The sequence below is a fragment of the Podarcis gaigeae genome (genome assembly GCF_964106915.1).
Source record: "Podarcis gaigeae genome assembly, chromosome: 16".
Taxonomy (NCBI): domain Eukaryota; kingdom Metazoa; phylum Chordata; class Lepidosauria; order Squamata; family Lacertidae; genus Podarcis; species Podarcis gaigeae.
In genome coordinates this window covers 17,736,953-17,757,360 of record NC_139693.1, presented here as the reverse complement: position 1 = coordinate 17,757,360, position 20,408 = coordinate 17,736,953, and the positions used below count along the sequence as shown (strand labels likewise).

General features: G+C 46.9%; 1 protein-coding gene across 6 annotated transcripts in view; it reads left to right on the top strand.

Moving 5' to 3' along the window:
• MEF2D (myocyte enhancer factor 2D) overlaps window positions 1–20,408 on the top strand; it is a 138,494-nt gene that overhangs the window by 108,328 nt on the left and 9,758 nt on the right. For 2 of the 6 annotated variants that reach the window (XM_083717374.1, XM_083717375.1), the window contains 6 exons: window positions 4,784–4,918; window positions 8,377–8,587; window positions 10,215–10,271; window positions 13,918–14,108; window positions 15,210–15,230; window positions 19,504–19,633. In XM_083717374.1, coding sequence (XP_083573500.1) covers window positions 4,784–4,918; window positions 8,377–8,587; window positions 10,215–10,271; window positions 13,918–14,108; window positions 15,210–15,230; window positions 19,504–19,633 — 745 coding nt within the window. Of the gene's footprint in view, window positions 1–4,487; window positions 4,626–4,783; window positions 4,919–8,376; window positions 8,588–10,214; window positions 10,272–13,917; window positions 14,109–15,209; window positions 15,231–19,503; window positions 19,634–20,408 lie in introns of all 6 variants that reach the window. The other 4 variants (XM_083717372.1, XM_083717373.1, XM_083717376.1 and 1 more) reach the window with 2 other exon arrangements.

Genomic DNA, 20,408 nt, shown 5'->3' with positions numbered 1-20,408 from the left:
GAAAAGGTTGTAGAGTTTGGGACTTTTTAGTTTAGAGAAAAGGTGAGGTAGAGGCAACATGGCTGGCGCTTATAAAATGATGCCTGGCATGGAGAAAACTTACGGACATCCAGTGAAGCTGAATGTTGGGAAATTCTGAACAGAGAAAAGAAAGTACTTCTTCACACAGCACGCTGTTAAACTGTGGAACTCGCTGGCACAGGAGGCAGCCACCAACTTGGATGGCTTTAAAAGAGGAATGGACAAAATTTTGGAGGCTAAGGCTACTAATGGCTACTAGCCACAATGCCTATGATCTGCTTCTACAATCAGAGGCAGTAATACTTCTGAATACTAGTTGCTGGGTGCACAAGAAAGGAGAGAGTTCTTCTACTCGGGTCCTGCTTACAAGTTTGGCTGCTGTGGGAACAGGATGCTGGACTAGATGGGCCATTGACCTGACCCAGCAGGATTCTTCTGGTGTCCGTATGGTCTTATATCTGTTGCTGCCTTAACAAAAGCCCCTGAGCCCCCCAAATTCCCATGTGGTGAGATCTAGGAAACGGCAGGCTGCCCCTTCTTTTGCTTTGTTTTTGCTTGTGTTGACACTCTGCTCGGGTTACTGACATAAAAGTACTTTGCGTCTTTCTGTAGCAGAGCATGTTGCTTGTAGTGGCTGCCAGCTGGAACGGGCTGGATCAGCCCGGCCTGAGCTCCCTCCTTCCGACTCCAAGCCAGCTGCTCAGAGACCCGGCCGGTGGCAGGCCCCATTAGCAGGGCCTAAGGAATCTGCAGTCTGCGTTGCACATGGCTGAGCCCTTATCTGCTGCCCCAGGCTGAGCTACCAAACACTGGCTGTCCCTTGTGTCCAGAGAAAGACAGACAGCTGCGGAAGTTGGACGGTTGTTAACTGGCTCTCATACAGTCTTCTGTGATGGTTTGCAAAGTAACAGGGACAATTTAAAAATGGAGGTGGGGGAGAGAGGGAGAGAATAGAATAGAATAGAATAGAATAGAATAGAATAGAATAGAATAGAATAGAATAGAATAGAATAGAATCATAGAGTTGGAAGAGACCACAAGGGCCATCGAGTCCAACCCCCTGCCAAGCAGGAAACACCATCAGAGCACTCCTGACATATGGTTGTCAAGCCTCTGCTTAAAGACCTCCAAAGAAGGAGACTCCACCACACTCCTTGCCAGCAAATTCCACTGTCGAACAGCTCTTACTGTCAGGAAGTTCTTCCTAATGTTTAGGTGGAAGCTTCTTTCTTGTAGTTTGGATCCATTGCTCCATGTCCGCTTCTCTGGAGCAGCAGAAAACAACCTTTCTCCCTCCTCTATGTGACATCCTTTTATATATTTGAACATGGCTATCATATCACCCCTTAACCTCCTCTTCTCCAGGCTAAACATGCCCAGCTCCCTTAGCCGTTCCTCATAAGGCATCGTTTCCAGGCCTTTGACCATTTTGGTTGCGCTCCTCTGGACACGTTCCAGTTTGTCAGTGCCCTTCTTGAACTGATTCTGATGAGGAGCCTACAATCTGAATTTCTATGCTGAAGATTCATAAGAACATAAGAAGAGCCTGCTGGATCAGGCCAATGGATCCATCCAGTCCAGCCTCCTGCTCTCACAGTGGCTGAGCAGATAACTGCGGGAAACCCGCAAGCAGGACCAGGTCAGAATGAAGGGCAAAGACTTTCATATGTGGGTATGAACCCAGAGTCAGAGCTCTGCTCAAGAGCAAGCAATCCTTGTGGGTAGCAGCTTTGCTGGTAAGTCTTCCTTTTCAGACTCCCAGTTGCTGGAAACAGCACAAGTCTCTGGCTCCTTGAACCTGAACCTAAAAATACAGTGGTACCTCAGGTTACAGATGCTTCAGGTTACAGACTCTGCTAACCCAGAAATAGTACCTCAGGTTAAGAACTTTGCTTCAGGATGAGAACAGAAGCCATGCAGTGGTGGCGCAGCGGGAGGCCCCATTAGCTAAAGTGGTGCTTCAGGTTAAGAACAGTTTCAGGTTAAGAACGGAGCTCCGGAATGAATTAAGTTCTTAACCCGAGGTACCACTGTATAAGAAGAGCCTGGTGGATCAGGCCAGTGGCCCATCTAGTCAAATTCCTGTTCTCACTGTAGCCAATCAAATGCCCGTGGGGAAACCTGGAATCAGAATTTGAACACAAGACTCCTCCCCCCCCCCCCCCCCGTGGCTTCCAGCAACTGCATATTCAGAAGCATTGCTGCCTCTGACCATGAAGGCTTGTAGTCACTGGTAGCCTTATACTCCATGAAGTTTTTTAATCCTCTATAAAAAACCATCCAAGTTGGTGGCCATCAGTGTCTCCAAGAGTGAGGTCCACTGTCTTAACCATGCGCTGTGCCGTGTGAAGAAGTCCCTTCTCTTATCTGTTCTTTATCCGTGCATCATTTTATAAACGTCTATAAATCCATTGCTTTCCATGTCTCTTCTCAAAGTATTAGGATTGTTCTGCGGTATACATTTAAAGCAGTATTGTGCAACTTTAAACAGTCATGGCTTCCCCCAAAGGATCCAGGGAGCTGTGGTTTGTATAGGGTGCTGAGAGTTTTTAGGAGCCCCCGATTCCCTTCACAGAGCTGCAAGTCCCAAGAGTTCCCTGGGAAGAGTAACTGAATGTTGAACCACTCTGAGGACTGGAGCTCTATGAGGGCTCCACCTCCTTTGAAATCAATGGGTTCTGCGCATGGAGAAGCGCCATCATGCCCATTCATTTCAGTGGGCCTTGAGATTTCCTGCTGAGACAAAAGCAGTCAGGGTTCCCATTTCTAAAAATGATTCCTAGCCCCATTTCTGAAACTGCTGAGAGAAAGAGGAAATAGGGATAGGGATTGATTAATAACATTCATTAATTTCAGTGGGTCCACTCTGAGGATGACTAATGATGGATATAACCCATTATTTCTAAATCTTCAGCTATACAGATATATTAGCATATGCATTTTTCATGTATTTCCTTTTCTTTGGTGAGGTACAAGTGGCTGGCCTGGCCACAGAGACTGCTCACTTGGGTTTTGAGCTAAAATGGTTACCGTCGTTAGGAAAGTCAGGGAAGAACTTCTTCATTTTTCTTTTACTCATGCCCCTTTCAGTTTCTTATTGGCATGGAAAGAGCCCAAGACTTCCAGGAAACATTGCAGCGTTGACTTTTTAAAAGAAATTGGCAAGTGATGATCCCATAATATGGGCTAATTGCTTCTGGTATTTTGAAAATACAATGATTAAGTGTGGCTGAGGAAAGCAATCTTCAAATTGGCTGCCACACGTGGAACCAAAACTTCTTAGACACGGTATTTGATGGAGGTTTTCTGCCCCAACTCTCTGAGCCCGATCTTAATGATGTAGATCCAGCATGCATATGAAATGTATAATTGCTCTTCTTCATAGTGGTAGGTGACCCTTGAGAGAGAAAAGTGCAATCCTCTCTCACAGTTCATTAGTGCTTGAGTAATTCTGGAAATCTAAGATCACTGCAAATCCCCAGTATCAGCGTCTTAAGTCTCCAGTTAATTCCACCTCTGGAGATTTATGGTCCCTGGTTCAAACTAGCTCTGCTATTAGCTGCTTCGGAAGCCAGTGGTGACCTCAAAGCTAGAATCGCTGTAGTTTGGGGTTGCAAAACATCTGAAGCGGCTCAGTTTGGCTCTCCTACCTCCAAACCCTGATGTAGGATGCTTACAAACCATGGCTCAGCAAACTGGAATAAAATATGGCGTTGTGAAGGGAATTTGCAAATAGTGGTTTTATGTGAACCCTAGTTTGACACCACATGTGAACTGACAAACCAGGAGTTACTGTTGTCAGACTTTCCCTCCAGGGTTGGTGCACCTAAATATGGGAGTGTCAAGTAGATGGAAAATGAAAGCAGACAAGCCTTGGTACCGGTTTTGCTTGTTGTTTGTTTGGAAGTTCAGCCTGTGATCCGGAGTTCTAAAACCTGTAGTTACTACAAGCCATGGTCAAGGTGGCATCTGAACTGATCCACTTACATGGTGGCTTCCACTCCTTCCTGCCATCAACATACTTGGCCAATCATAACAGCAGGACTTGTCATCATAGCAACCATCCCAGCCTGATTCATACATAACGCTAAGCCTTGGTTTCTTAAACTATGGTTTTATTTGATCATCTGAACCCTACCTAACAGCTTAACTAGGGTTTATTTACTGCTCGCAAACTACAATCTGAAGCCATTGCTCATTTTGGCCTTACAAACCTTTGTTTTATTTGAACTGTGGCTTGGTGTTACATGAGAACTCAGCAGCCTTCCTTTACTGTGGTTTATTTTGCAAGAAAACAAACTGACTGTTGGAGAAATGGTTTATTTGATCACCCGTTGGACAGCTGGAGGTTGCTTATTAAACAAACCATGGTTTAGTGGTCTGTGTGAACCAGACCACTATCTCTTCATCACTCTCCACCTCTGGTTTTATCTCTGGACCTAAACTTCTCCTGGTTGTGCTTTCAGACATTAAGAAAGAAAGGTTTTAATGGTTGCGACAGTCCAGAACCCGATGGGGAAGACTCCATTGACCAGAGCCCTCTGATGGAAGACAAATACCGTAAAGCCAGCGAGGATCTTGACATCCTGTTCAAGCGCTACGGTGTAAGTAGCTCGCCACCCCAGGCAAAAAATTCTTCATTGTCTCTTTTCTTTTCTTTTTTTGTTCGTTCGTTTGTTGGATTTATCCCTCCCCTCCCAACCCAAACTACCTTCTCCCTCACCCTCCCCCCACCCTCCTCCCCCACCCGGCCACGTAACAGGCGCTGAACAAGAAGCATAGAGAGTGTGAGAGCCCTGACGGGGACGACGTGTTTACGTTGACGCCTCAGACGGAAGAGAAATATAAAAAGATTGATGAGGAGTTTGATAAAATGATGCAGACTTACAGGCTCACAGTGAGTAACAGCTGGTGGCCTGCCAACGCCTCCCCCTCCCACCCGCCCCATGGATAGGGCTGCCAACCTGCCCAATATTTCTTAATAATACAAATAACAGTCCTGTTGAAATGGCCTAAGCGCTGGTCAAGCCGCTTGTTCTGAATGCTGATGGCCTGGCCTGGATTTCTTACTCGGTTTTAGAACACAAGGAAGCAAACTGAGGAAGATGGGGGCTAGGAGAATTTTGAGATTATTTCCCTTCTTCATATAGTTAACAAAAGAAAGCAATCTCGCAGAAGCAGCAAAAAAGAGATGGCACCCTTCCAGGGAAATGGTTCTGCACATGCTTGCTGTCTTAATGGTGAGGCACTCTGCACATGCTCAGAGGTACCAGGACCATAAGCCAATGTAGTTGTGGCTACATATATAGTTATATATACATATATAGTTGCGGCTATATATAAAATAGCCAGTTCCCTTCATGAAGGAATTGCACTCAGAACATGCCCAGATGCCAGGATTTTTTGTTTGTTAAGCAAAAGTTGGCTGCCCTAACCTATGAGGGAGGGAAAAAGAATATTATGGAGGGGGGAATCTTGCATGGTTTGGCTTTCACAGAGCCTCAGCTAATTTGCACCCCTAAAGCAAAGGAGATGGTTAGGAGAAAGTCCCTCTGACACCCAGAAGGCAATGTGTACCTGGTTGCTAAGGTACTGGACAGCGAGGGATGCTTAGTTACGCCAAGGCCTTGCTAGGCAGCACTGTGAATTTGTTTGGAAATGCTCTCTTGAAAAATACTTCTGAAGGACAGGCCTTAGTATAAACCTCTAAAATACAAACCTCTCTCCCATCCCCTCAGCATAGGAGTAGGAGTAGGATGAGGATGTTTATTTTATTTTAAACATTTCTATTTATCTGTTTCCCACCCTCTTCCACTAGAGCAGCCTTCCTCAAGCCGGTGCTCTGCAAATGTCTTGGACTCTAGCTCCTAGCAGCCCTGGCCATTAACCATGCTGGCTGGGACTCAGGGAAACTGTAGTCGAAAATGGCTGTGCCGGCAGGAGATGTAGTCTTAACAACACCTGGAGGGCACCAGGTTGGGGAAAGGATCTCATTAACAGGATTTCAAAGCAACTAGCACCAGTGAGGCACAAAGGATCAAGACAATATCCAATAGTGTGATGAACTATTCTAGGGAAAAGCTGAAGCTTTGTTTGCTCCCTGCACCAACAGCGGACTAGCTACTAGATTTAAACTGGTCCAGTGCCAATAGCTGGACAGTGCTAGCATCTATAAAAGGTGCAACAGATTTATTAATCTATTAATCTCATTGTTTGAGGTTTGATGGCTCCATTCTTCAGGGGAGGCGGCGGAGAATAATCCTTATACAATCCTTACTTCAGAAGTGTCATATGAAGCTAAGAACACACACATGTCAAATAATCACCCTGTAAAAAGCAAGAACAGAGCACCAGTAATGATTTAGTCCCAACAAGGCAGCATTTTTAAAAAACGGAAGGAAGAGGGTGCAATCTGTGTGACGTTAAATCCACACGCTTCAAACCCTTTGGGTTCAGCATGTGCTTCTCATGAGAACTAACCCCAAATCCTTGGCCAAACTAACCTGTAACCCAAGAACAGCTCCCGCATTCTCAGGATTTTAATTTGCCTTGTTGGTGTGGCTAAATTTGTACCTGGCTGACTAAATAAATCCCCAAGCACTTCTGAGAGATGGACCAGGCCCTGCCCTGCCCAAGCCTGGGACTTTCTTGAGCAAGTCAAATGTGGTTTCTGAGCAGAAAGAGTCGGGGGATTCTCTGGTTGCCATTCCATAAGAGAGCGATCTCTCGACATTAAGCTGCCTAATGCAAGGTGAGACCTTTGGTCTATCCAAGCAAGGCACTGTTTATTACAGCCTTCACCGCACTGGCACCCTTCCAGAGGTTTTGGACTACAGCTGTGCTGGCTGGGGTTCATGGGTGTTGTAGTCCACCAACATCTGGAGGTAACCAAGGTGGCTAATGTCTGGTCTTCTCTGATGGTAGGACCTCTCCAAGTCTTTCCCCCTCTTTGCTACCTGAGATTTTAAAAAAAATACTTTGCTGATGAGTTATGGCCTTAACCCAGAGACTCATGTCTGAAAATTCCTGGTCCTTCTTGCCCACTAAGCCAGGAGTTGTGATCTCGAGGTAATGATCCCAAAACAGTTGCTTCTGAATCCTCATTGTTTGGCACACTTTTCTGACCTTGTGCTCTGAAATAAGACCCTCCTTCCCTTTCTCTCATCTTCCCTTTTCTTCGACTTCTGTAGTATCTGGCTAAGATACAAATAGGCAGGCAATCTTTTTCACCCCAAGGGCCACATTCCGTCATGGGCAACCTTTTGGGGGCCGCATACCAGTGGTGGGCATGGGCAGAAGCAAAAAGTGGGTGGGCCAGAGGCAAAAGATGAGCCGTGTGATGGATGCAACTCTCATCTTTCCACAGTAGGATATAGTCATGCAAAAGTCAGAGGTTTCCACACAGACCAATTTCTTCATCCTCTGTCCACGCCAGCAAGACACATTTTCACAGTTCAAGGACATACTCTGGCAAGGCAAAAGCACTTGGGGAGGGCGTGACGCAGGGGTGGAGAGAGTGTGTATCCTGGGGATATTCTCATGAGCCCAGTGGGGATGCCTGGAGTACCACCACCATCCCATAAGGCTGGTGTTCCCCACCCCTGATCTAGGACGCCCATCCCTGTTCCTTTCAATGACACTAAGCATCTTTTCAACTCCCCTATGGACAAGTGGGGAAAGGGGCAGGCACGAATGGTGCTCTTAAGGGCAACATTTACACCATACATTTAAAGCACCATGAAACATGTCTTCTCCCAAAGAATCCTGAGAACTGCAGTTTGTTAAGGGTGAGTTGTTAGGGGACTGCACTTCTCCTCCCAGAACTACAATTCCCAGGGTTGGTTTAACAATCATTCCCTCTTAAGACAACCAGTGTGGTGTGGTGTTTAGAGTGTTGGACCACGACCTGGCAGAACAATCAATCCCTTTTCATAGGGAACTCTGGGAATTGTCATTCTGTGAAGCAAATTAGGGTCTCCAATAACTCTCAGGACCCGTAACAAACTACAACTCCCAGAATTTTTTTTTTGGGGGGGAAGCCATTACGTTTTAAAGTGTTATCATGGTGCTTTAAATGTATGGTGTGAATGGTGACCCCCAACTGCTTTGGACTAAATCTCCCATCAGCCCTGGGAGATGTCAGGCATCTGGTTGGTGAAACCTGCCTTTGCAGGTTCTCTGTTCTTGTTGCTGGAACAGTCCAGAGATAGTGGCTGATAACAGAAAGCATCCAGCTGGAAGCCTTGGCTCCAATATGCACTTGTGGTCTTGTGAATGCTGCTTGCCAAACCTAACACCAAAACCCCTTCCTATCAGCTTCCTATTTTAAACATGTTTCTCTATCTCTCCCCTCAGTCTGCAGTTCCGGCTCCAAATTTTGCCATGCCTGTTACGGTTCCAGTGTCCAACCAGAACACGCTGCAGTTCAGCAACCCAGGAGGCACCTTAGTGACCCAGTCCCTCGTGACCTCCTCCTTAACTGACCCGCGCCTCCTCTCACCACAGCAACCAACGCTCCAGCGAAACACAGTCTCTCCGGGCCTCCCGCAAAGGCCAGCCAGTGCAGGTTCGCTCTTTCTTTATGTAGTTTTATTTACAAAAGTTTCTGCACCGTGAACAATTTGGTGGCTGTGGCAAGTGGGGAGGGGGGTATCATGGTAGTAAACATCAATTGGTGGTGAACATCAATTAAATTGCATTCATAAAACAAGTACCAGATATTTCACAGATGATGATGATGATGATGATGATTATTATTATTATTAATTGAATTTATAAGCCTGCCCTTCCTCCCCAAGAAACCCAGGGCAGCAAAAAACATGGACCGTTTAAAACAAAACATTTTAAAACAGATAAAAACATTCTAAAAGCAGTTATATTTAAGAACATTGAAAATTAATTACCATTAGATCAGCTTAAGACATCAACATTGTATGTGACAACCGAGATGTGTGTTTTCTGGTCCTGCACTCTTCTCATGAATATACTATGTTTTAGCTGTTTTTAAATCTGAATTCTAAATTGTTGTATCTCGCTCTGGGACCTCTTGGTTAATAATAATAATAATCACCAGGAGGTCCCAGGGCACTTTACGACATTTTAAAATTCAGAATTTAAAACAGTTAAAACATATTATATAATATTTCAATTATTATTTTTCAGCATTTTATTAATGTTGTTGGGTCAACATGTTTTGTGTTTTATTTGATACTTCTTCCATATATATCTGTGACCATAGTAAATGACCAAAAAGATTATCCATATCTGGTTTCACAAATGGATGAGAACATCGGAAGATCCTGGCTGCTGGATCAGACTAAAGGACTCCCTAGTCCAGCATCCTGTCTCTCTTAAGTAGGACATGAGAACAATGTCCCTCTCCTGCTTGTGATTCCTAGCAACTGTATTCTGTGACATGGGTACCGAAAAGTTTATAAAATTATGCCTGGCATGTAGAAAGTGTCTAGAGAAAAGTTATTCCCCTCTCTTGTAACACTTGAATTCACAAACTTCCAATGAAGCTGAATGCTGGAAGATTCAGGACAAGGAAGTTTTTCTTCACACAGTGCATAGGGAACCAGGCAGAGGGCCTTCTCGGTAGTGGTGCCCATCATGTGGATTGCCTTCCCATCAGATGTCAAGGAGATAAATAACTATACAGCTGTTAGAAGACATCTGAAGGAAGCCCTGTATAGGGAAGTTTTTAGTGTTTGATTTTTAAAAAGGTTTTTATATCTGTTGAAAGCCGCCCAAAGTGGCTGGGGCAACCCAGTCAGATGGGCAGGGTACAAATAAGGTGATGGTTCTTGTTGTTGTTAAACTATGGAACTCACTCTCACAGGATGCAGTGATGGCCACCAACCTAGATGGCTTCAAAAGAGGATTGTATAAATTAAGAGAAGGCTATCAATGGCTGCAAGCCATGATGGCTATGCTCTGCCTATACAGTTGGAGGCAGTAATGATTCTTAATATCAGTTGCTGGAAACCACAGGACGGGAGGGTTCTCTTGTTCTTGAATCTTGCTTGTGGGTTTTCAACAGGCATCTGGGTGGCTACTGTGAGAACAGGATTCTGGGTTAGATGAGCCCTTGGCCTGATCCAGCAGGCTCTTCTTCCATTCCTCTGGATCAGCATGTTGGAATGTGGTGGAACATCAAGTCTAACTCTCTTTGCCCATATTCTTTTCCTTAGGGGCAATGCTTGGAGGAGACCTCAACAACACAAATGGAGCCTGCCCGAGTCCAGTAGGTCAGTAGAAGTGAAGTGGAAGCTTGTTCTTCCAACAGCCAGATGTCAGGAAAAGGGTTCTGGAGAGGCTTCCCTTGGATGAATTGTGGTGGGAAGGTTGTTGGCCTTGGGTCCAAGCCATTCCATGCACATGGCAGTGGTGTAGCGTGGGTTGTCAGCACCCGGGGCAAGGCAAGTAATTTGCGCCCCCTAACCCGTGGATTTGCGCCCCCTAACCCTAACCCCCAGATGTTGCGGCCGGCCCCCCCTGCACCCCCCACGCTACGCCACTGGCACAGGGACAAGAAAGGGGGTGACTGGGAATGAGGGTGCCATGTAGATGAGGCCCATGCAGCAAACTCAGCCTAGGGTCAGCATGCAAGCTGCATCCTGGGCGCTGTGACTATAAGGGAGCAGCAGAGCTTTCAGCCCTTGCAATAGAGGAAGGAGCTCCAAGCTTAAAGAGCCGAAATAGAACTTAATGCAGTTTGGGGTGTAATGACTCATAAGGTCACATGTTGATCTAAGGAGCTGCTGATCTATGTGGGTGACACAGAGCAGCTTGAGAAATTTCACATCGCGAGCGGGTAGATGGCAGTGGAGTCAAGGAGGCCTCTTGATGGTTTTCTCCCAGGGCTGGTCATGCGGAGATGCATTTCAGTGTCAGCATCTAGGAGCCAGCTGCTTATGCTCCCCCAAGTGGGCCTTGAGAAAGCTTGGCCTGGAGAGCGCCAACCTCAGGCCCTCCAGACCTCTCTCACTGGCCCCTAGAACTCTCTCCAGGTCACATTCCTCCCCAGCCCTGCTTTGTACCTTCCTTGAGTGTTTTTGTCTTGCTGGAATGGATGCTTGCTTGGTCAGAGGAACGTAACAGAGAGCCAGGACTGTGTGTGTAGAAATTAGCCCACACTACAGAGGTAACCTTCACATTAGTGGCTCCATCCACTTTTGCCTCTGGTCCTGCCCAGCGCTGACTTGTGACTTCTGGAAGGTTGCCCAGAAAAGAGTCCCCACCCCAACCCAAAATCGGGTAATTATTGTCAGTTAATTAAACAAAATAAATCAGACAATATATTCTCATTTAAAGACTATAAAATAACAGTTTAAAAATATGGCAAAGCAACAGCAGCTCGACTAATGGTTAGGAAACACTTTCTGAAAAACTTATCTGCAAGGCTGACATAATTACCCACTTCAGAAATCTGCCCTTAGAGGAGGGAAAGGGGTGGAACCTGCATTATAGGGCCAAACCAGGCCGAGTCCAGACAAGCAAGTCTTTCCGCGCCAGTTTTAATTAGAGACTGCGCTGCACTTGGGATCACTTTATTTGACCTTGTCAGTTTCAAAACCAGCCCTTGTTTTAAAACTCCTGTTAAAATGACAACCCTTCTGGGTGGCTTCAGAAACCATTCCTGAATCCCTTTTAAACGACTCTTTGTTTGGTTTAATTGTCGCATGGCAATGGGCAGGGATGGCTCTAATTGGACATTGAGACATCCTGGCCTTGAGATGAAATATATCAAGGTGTCCTGCCTCTCGTGGCTTTAATAAGTGTGTAGCAGAGAGAATTTCTGAAGGTGCGGCTTCTCCCACCTTGATAGCACTGGGAGGCGAGGAGGCTGCACCCTCCCAAGGGCTGTCTACTTCCGCTGCTTTTAAAGGCAAGTCTGGCAGCAGTCCCCTTTGTTGCGCCTTGGTGCCCCACTTACGATTCAGTGGGGGAGGCAGATTGGAAGATGGATATATAAATGTGTGTTTATATGGATACACATGTCATACATACATAATGGGGCTGCCACCCTTGCTCAGCTTGCTCCCCAACCCTTGACTTTATCCCAATCCAGGATTGTGAGGTGGCCCTACAGATCGGGGGCTGTGTGATGACAACTTTACATTTTACACATCCTAGTGAAACGCATATAGATAAATGCCTGGTCTGCCTAAGGCGGTAGAGAGAAGGGATGACAGTAAGGGCTTATGAGAAGCTCAGGCTGTGACTGGATGGAAGGCCTCAAACCTCAAACACAGATCCCCATGGTGGAGAGGCAATTACTGCTTGTTTTAGAATTGCAGTGTTTAATTGGGTGTGCTTTTTTGAAGATAATTTAAAAAGGTGTGCTGACTATTCAGAGACCGGACTCATTGGAAAATAAAAAACTTTACAGTGGTACCTTGGGTTAAGAACTTAATTCGTTCCAGAGGTCCGTTCTTAACCTGAAACTGCTCTTAACCTGAAGCACCACTTTAGCTAATGGGGCCTCTTGCTGCCGCTGCGCCGCCGCTGCACAATTTCTGTTCTCATCCTGAAGTAAAGTTCTTAACCTGAGGTAATATTTCTGGGTTAACTGAGTCTGTAACCTGAAGCGTATGTAACTCAAGGTACCACTGTATTTTTTTTTAAAAAACAACCCCATAAATAACAGCAGCATCTTAAAAGAGGTATCCCCTTTTCTTTCTTACATAGGAGGGAATGCCTCTTAGGCCCCATTCACACCACACAGTTAAAGCACTATGACACCATTTTAAACAATCAAGGCTCCCCCCCCCCCCTCAAGAGTTCTGGGAGCTGCAGTTTGCTAAGTACGCTGAGAGTTGTGAGGAGACCCCCTATTCTCCTCACAGAACTGCAGTTTCCAGAGTGGTGTAACAAACTGTCCCTCTTTGCAGGGAACTCTGGGAATTGTAGTTCTACGAGGGGGATTGGGGTCTCCTCACAACTTTCAGCACTCTTAACAAACTGCAGCAGACTGGGTGGCAAGGGAAGGCAGATACTGCTTTAACTTCACCTGAGATCCCTGAGTGCCGAGCCTTGGCCCTTCCCAAGACTCCTAGGCACGCTTGCTGTCCCTGTCAATCTTCTGCACACACACAACGTCCTGCCTCTCCCCTCATCTCCCCCTCCCCAAGCATCTCTCCTGTCTCCAAAGCAGCCCCCATGTCAGCTGCCGTGCGCGGCTGTTCCGGCTTGTAACTTGGCAGGCCCTGTGAATGTCATCATTGACGTCACCCAAACATTCCCCTCATTCCAGGAAACAGGAGCAGGGAAGCAGGAGAGCCCAGGGGGTAGGCCCTCAGAGAGACCTCGCCAAGCCCTGGGACTTTCTCAGGACCTGTGGGGTGTGGGGAGACTTGACACTCCCCCCTCCTCCACCCGCCCTCTCCTAGCCTCTTGTTCCTCCTCTTGGTGCCAGGAGGTGGGTTGGTGACCTGAGGCCTGCCTTGATTTCTCCTGCTAGCCTTATTGTGACATTGAAACACAGCAGCCAGATTATTGGCTAGGGTTCCATTTTGATCTCGCATAACCCGTGTTCTAAAACAGCTGCAATGGTTACCAGTTCGTATCCGGCCCAATTCAAGGTGCTAACATTAGTGTTTAAAGAACTGTACAGCTCATCAACCTTGGCAGCTCCAGGAAGAGCTGGCCATGTCCCCAGCCTAAAACCCTGGAGGGCCACTGCCAGTCAGTGTAGACTATACTGAACTAAATGGACCAAGAGTCTGAATTGGCAAAGGGCAGCTTCCTGTGTAAACCAGGAGAAAATAGAGATTACTTGAGGCACACTTACTTTGACATACTTATGTTTGGGCATGGGGACAAGTTTAAGATATTTCCCAACGTTGTCTGAAAAATAATATCTGTTTTTCCCCCTCTCTCCTTTTTCTCCAGGGAATGGTTACGTCAGCGCCCGAGCCTCCCCGGGTCTCCTTCCCGTGTCCAATGGCAACAGCCTAGGCAAGGTCATCCCGGCAAAATCGCCGCCACCACCCTCCCACGGCACTCAGCTGGCTGCCAACAACCGCAAACCAGACTTGCGCGTCATCACCTCACAGAGCGGAAAGGGTCTCATGCACCATTTGGTGAGTCCAACTTAGGGCAGAGAAATCCTGTGTGTTTCCAACTTCAGCAGGCTCCTGGGCCTGATCCACCACCCTCCATTTTACTGAAAGGCTGAGCCAAGGAGGAGATACCAGCCCTGACTTTGGTCTGCATGGAAACCTCTTCCCACAATCCTCAGGATATCTTTTTGTCAGTGTTTCGCAAGAACGCATGACGTTTTTGACCATACTACACTCTTGAGAGCTCGTGATGATTGTAACAACTGTTTAGACTGGCACTGCAAAAATCCTATAGCTGTGCTTGCAGATAAGTGTATCAAGCAGGGCTGTTATGGCACAATTCTAAGCATGTTTATGCAGTAGCCAGTCCCTCTGAGTTCAATGGGAATTACTGCCTAACAAGCAGAATTCCATCCCGGGTTGGTTAATCAATTGCACCTGCATAAATGTGTGTATCAGAAAGGAAGACTGCCTACCTGGTGTAGAGATGATGAATCTGCCCCTTCTTCTCTCACACACACTCAGAATGCCACTTCTAAAACAAATAAAACTTCTGAAATAAAAGACACACTGGTTAGATATTTTTAAAATACATATTGAGTTGTCTATACATTGATTAAAAAAATTAAGAGCCTGTTTCTATTTTTTTTAAAAACCTGATGGCCAGTTAGTTGGTGACAAGCAGTGAAAGGTTTATTATCTATTAATCTAAGCAATTAATTGATTACATGTTGCAGCAAGAATCCCAAATATACAACACCAGCATGTGTGAAACTGAAAATACCTTTCTGCTCTCCACACATGTGACTCTCAGCAACTTGCATTCAGAGGCATACTGCCTCTGACAGTGGAGCTGTATCATCGCCATCGTAGCTAGTAGCCATTTCCATCTTGGATATTATGTGGCACTCCCAAGCACAGCCTGTTCTTTATGTGGTGTTCCTCCTATCGTCCTGTCCCCCCCAATGTTTTCAACCAATATCACACAGCAGACATTTGAACTTCTGTTCTGCCCTGCATGATAGAGAACAGGATACTCAATTAGTGTTGAAAGTGGCATCAAAATTAAGCATTTTAAACGTAACAATTTCATTTTGGTTTCATTTTTATTCCACACCCCAGACAGAGGATCACTTGGATCTGGTGAGTTTCCATGCTTGCAAGTGTTCTGTGTGTGTGTGTGTGTGTGTATGTGTGTCTTTGGGTTCTGTTCCCTTTTTAAAAAGAATAATTGTCTTGAAATTGTGAGACAGGGGAATGTAGGGACTTACTAGAGGAAACTCAGTCTGCTTTCAGGCCTCTTCTAGGGTGCCTTGATTGGTCCAGGAAGGTGGGTTGGCAGCCTGCCCTCCCAACAGCTGGCACGACTTTAGCAGCTGCATTGAATGGGTATGTGTGCCTGCACGTTGCCTCTCCTGTGTCCTGGAGCGGTGGAATTGCAACTCTAAACCAGGCGAGAATGGAAAATGCCCCCCTCACATGCTGTCACTGGGCCTGCTTAAGCAAGGCCCCCTTTGTCCATCCCATCTGGCTTTAGATATGGGTCTCTTCTGCCTCATTCCTTCAGCTGTCTGTACAACAGCCTTTTCTGTGTGGGGTTCTCTGCCCCATCTTTTCTGCTGCTGAGGGGCTACCTTCAAACAGCCCTCCTCCTACCCCTGTTCAGCGTTGTCACTGCATGTGATGCATTTCCCTGCAGATTGTGGGAGTTCCCACCAGGTTGGCAAAAGCTAATCTGGAGTGGTGGTGGGGAATGGTGAGCCTGCTGAGGGAGGTGGGGTGCCACAACAGAAAAGGCCCTCTCACCCCACACATCACCCTCCTCACCCTGGACAACAGCAGCACCCAGAGAACAGTGCGAAGTTGCCTGTTTGGCTCTCAAGTGAGTCCCTGCGGTGAGGCTGGCACCTTCATGAGCTACTTTAATTTGTTCTCTTTCACATTCTGCCTCAAACAGCCACCCAGATATCCCTGGGGATCAGGCTGACCCCATTTGTTTACTTGTCCAGTGGGATTTATATTCTGCTGAATAAAAACAAGCAAACTTCTGAAGCAGTTTACATAAAACGATAAAAGTACCCCCAAATGATCACACTTAAAAGCAAGCGGGCATAATAAAATCTTATCAACAAAGAGATAACAATTAAACAGTTGAAAAAGGAAAACACCCCAAAGATGCATCATATAAATGCAATAAAATTAGGATTCGCTTATAAATGAGCCTCAGGTGGAAGCGCAGTCCCCTGATCAATACTTAACTCCCCAGATTGTATGGGCAAAGGGAGTGCCTTGCCTTTGTGTTCATCTGCATGCTCTGTCTGGCTGCTGCTCTGCCCCCCACTTTCTTCTTGCCCCCTATCCAAGTTTCTTTTCCCGCCTGAATTACATCCTGCTTGTGTTCATGACTGTGTGACTTCTTGTGTTTTTCAAGCAAAAGTGGACTCTGAAATCTAGAGCTCAACAACTTATAGGGGGGAAATACATTGCAGACTGAGCAAGTCCATAAAGCTTATTCTTATTCTTTTAATGAAGTGTATGTGTGCGTGTTGCATGTGAGGTAGAGAATGTATAGAAATAAAACATATACAAACAATACAAATCCTGAAAACAGTATTAAAACATAAAAACCTAGAATAATGCAGGAAATTAAACCTGCAGCAGAAATAAAATAGACTCATTTGGGAAGGCGCGGGCAAAGAGAAAGATCTTTCGACAAATGCCGAAAATTATGCTGGTGCTTGCTCTGCTTCTAAAGAGGGAGCATTCCTGAGAACTGGTGCCACAATGCTGAGAGCACATGGCTTGAGCGACAGCATGCCTTACCCCAGGGGCAGGTCTACATGACCCAGGGTGGGGTGCAGTAGGAGAGACAGCTTTTCAGATACCCAGGTCCATAATCCTAAGGGGCTGGTAGCAGACTGGCAGCCAGTGCAATTCTTTCTACAGCCGTGTCACATGTTGGTGATAGTTTGCTCCAGAGAGCAACTGTGCAGCCGTGTTCTGCCCTAGCTTCATCTTCTGCACCAAATTCAAGGTCAGCCCCACGTAAAGCACATTGCAGGAATCAAGTCCTGAGGTTACTGGTCCATGGAACGCTGTTGCCAAGCTATCCCTGCCCAGGAATGGTTGTAACTGGTGCACCAGCCGAAGCTGGTGAAAAGCACTCCAGGGCACTACTTCAGTGACCACTTGGGTCAAGAAGGAACCCAAGATTACACTTTCTTCCAGAGGGAGTGCAACCCAGTCCAGAACAGGCAACTCACCACTCCCACCCCAGGGCCTCTGCTTTGCCGAGATTCCATTTCAAGTTTATTGGCTTTCATCCAGCTCAGGCACTGGTTCAGGAGTGGCTCAGCACCTCCTGGTTCAGATGCTACAGAGAAATAGAGCTGAGTGTCATCAGCTTACTCATGATGCTGGGCTCCAGATCTCTTAATGACCGATCCCAGAGGCCTTGTGTGGATGTTGAATAGCATTGGGGACGCAGTACAAACAACTCCCAGGGGGCTGAAAGGAGTTGGCCCTGTAGGAATTCCTATTACTTGAATTGTAGAGTTGGAAGGGAACCGAAGGTCATCTAGTCCAACCCCCTGCAATGCAGGAATCTTTCGCCCAACCCTCAACCCTGAAATTAAGAATCTCATGCTCTACCAACTGAGCTATCCCAGGTTATTGTTATTATATTTATTGTTCCTAATATTGTTATTAATTCTACTTCCTACTCACGATGTGGCCAAGGTGGTGGGAGAAACTGCCTCTTGTTCCGGTTCTTCCTTCGTTGACATTCAGGGGTATCCCTTAGGAAACGTGGCAGTTCCTAGGTTGAGACTCTTGTGGAGGCCTGATGGGGCCAGTGGGGACTCCTTCTACCCTTCAGTGCCCTTTGGGGAGGGTGGTGTTCCTTGCAACTTTTGGCTTGTGGGCTTCTTGGACGAATCCACCTGGCCACCTCAGGAAAGAGGAAGCTGGTCTAGGTAGGCCTTTGGCAGGAATGGCCATAAGGCCAGCAGATTCCAGCTAGATAATTTCCGGCGATATTACAGCCACTTCCAAGAAAGTTGCCTCTGTTTCTCAGCAGATCCAGATAAGGCCTGATTTTTGAACAGTGAGCAGGTCATTCGCATCCCAGCTGGTTGTTACAAGAACCTTGTGAACAGGGTTCTGTTTCGTTGCGTGGGTTTGTTTGTTTTCCTCTTCCCTCCTCATCACTTTTTTTTTCCTTTTGTGTGGTGTCTTCTTAGATTGTAAGCCTGAGAGGGAGGAACTGTGTTTATTTTTGTTGATATGTAAGCTGCAGGGCCAGATAGAAATGCTTCGACTCCATCAGCCGTGGTAGCCAGTCTCTCCATATGTTCTGCTATGAATCTTAAAAGAGCCTGCCTGCCGTCTCCCCATTCCTCCCCACCTCTGCCTCCCGCTTGAAGGACCTGATACGACCTTCAGAGCGAAGAAGAGGGCAGGGGAAATCCCCGCAGCTGCACCACGAGGGAATTTGTTCTAAATACCCCTAAGCCTATTGGGTCAGCGATCACATCCCAGGCTATTGTAAGCTGCAGGTGCCTTGCCAGGCTCCTCCAAGCTCAGGGGCTTAATGCTTATCTTCAGCGTCATCTTGACTCTGTAATTGGGAGTCAAGGGGTGCTTCAGGGTGGCACAAGCACTGCCAGCACCTTCTTCCTTCATCTTGAAAGCCCCAGCAGTAAAAGGGCCATAGCTCAGTGGCAGAGTTTCTGCCTTGCACGCAGAATGTCCCGGGTTCAATTTCGGCATTTCCAGGTAGGACTGGGAAAGACCCCTGCCTGAAACTTGCCACTGCCAGTCAGTGTGGGCAATACTGAGCTAGATGGGACAGTGGGTCTGACTCAGGATAAGTCAGCTTCCTGTGTCACTTCTGTAGGGTAATGGTTAGAGTGTTGGACTAGAACCTGGTAGAGATCAGAGTTCGAATCTCCCACTTAGCCATGAAGCTCACTGGGTGACCTTGGGCCAGGGTCTCTCGGCCTAGCCTACCTCACAGGGTTGTCCTGAGGACAAAATAGGGAGGAAGAGAACCGTGTACTCCTCCTTGAGCTCTTTGGAGGGAAAGGTGGGATATAAATGTAATTAAATAATAACAAAATTAAAAGCAGGGCTGGCAAACCTGCAACCCTCAGGCCATATAAGGCCCTCAGTGAGCTTTTCTGTGGCCCCCAGAGAGACCCCATCAGCTTCACCACCCAGTATATTCAAATTGAATGAATAAAGCAAAAGGGTTTCACAGGCCTGGCTTGTACCTCTGCTACGTTATACCCTTTTCAAATACTTCCTTAAAGTGGCTGTGTCGCTTTGGCTCCAAGCATATATTGCCTCCTTCCATATATTTTGACCTCCTTTCTCTTTCTCTCTCCCTCTCTTTCCCTCTTCTTCCTTTTCCCAGCAAAACACGCAGAGGCTGATGGTCTCCCAGGCGACTCATTCTCTGACCACACCGGTTGTTTCGGTGGCGACTCCAAGCCTCCTGACCCAAGGCTTGCCCTTCTCAGCGATGCCGACAGCGTACAACACAGGTGAGCCCGCCGCATAGGCCAGCGCGTTAAACACAGCGGGAGGGAACTCTCCTGCACACCCTTCTGCTTCCAAAGCACTCCTGCGGAAAGCAGACGGCAACCCACTTGGCGAGGGGCTAGCTGTGTGTTGCGTTCACGGTGTGCAAGCCAGACTGTGTGACGAACATCTGGAGATCCCGCCACCCTCGAGACAGACAGAGCAAGCTGGAAGGGGCTGCAGCCAAGCACAGGAAGCCCATAGCCACTAGCTGCCTCTCTCTGGTCCTTAGTTATTTATCTATACCACCCTTCATCAACCTAATGCTTCCCAGATGTTCTGGACTACAAACCCCTTCAGCCCCAGCCAGCAAATTGATGGGAGCACAGTTGTGCTCGCTGAGGCTGATGGGAGTTGTAGTCTAATAATAATAATAATAATAATCTGCCAGGGACCATGTTGGCAAAGGCTGGTTTAATTTGACCTATTTTCTTTACAAGTGAAAAGCAGTGGGACAGGAAAAGTTACTACTCAGTGGAGAGAACTGTGTGGACGAGAACCCTGTTGTATTTTGGACCATAGCTCAGTGGCAGAGCAGGTGTTTTGCATGCATAAGGTCCCATCTTCAATCCCTGGGCTCTCTGGGCAGGACTGGGAGAGAGAGACTCGTACCTGAGACCCCTGAAGAGCCACTGCCAATCAGCGCAGACAGTAATGAGCTAGGTGGACCCAATGAGCTGACTCAGTACAATAGGGCAGCTTCCTATGTTGCAGCATTCTTGCGTGATTGTGGGGTTA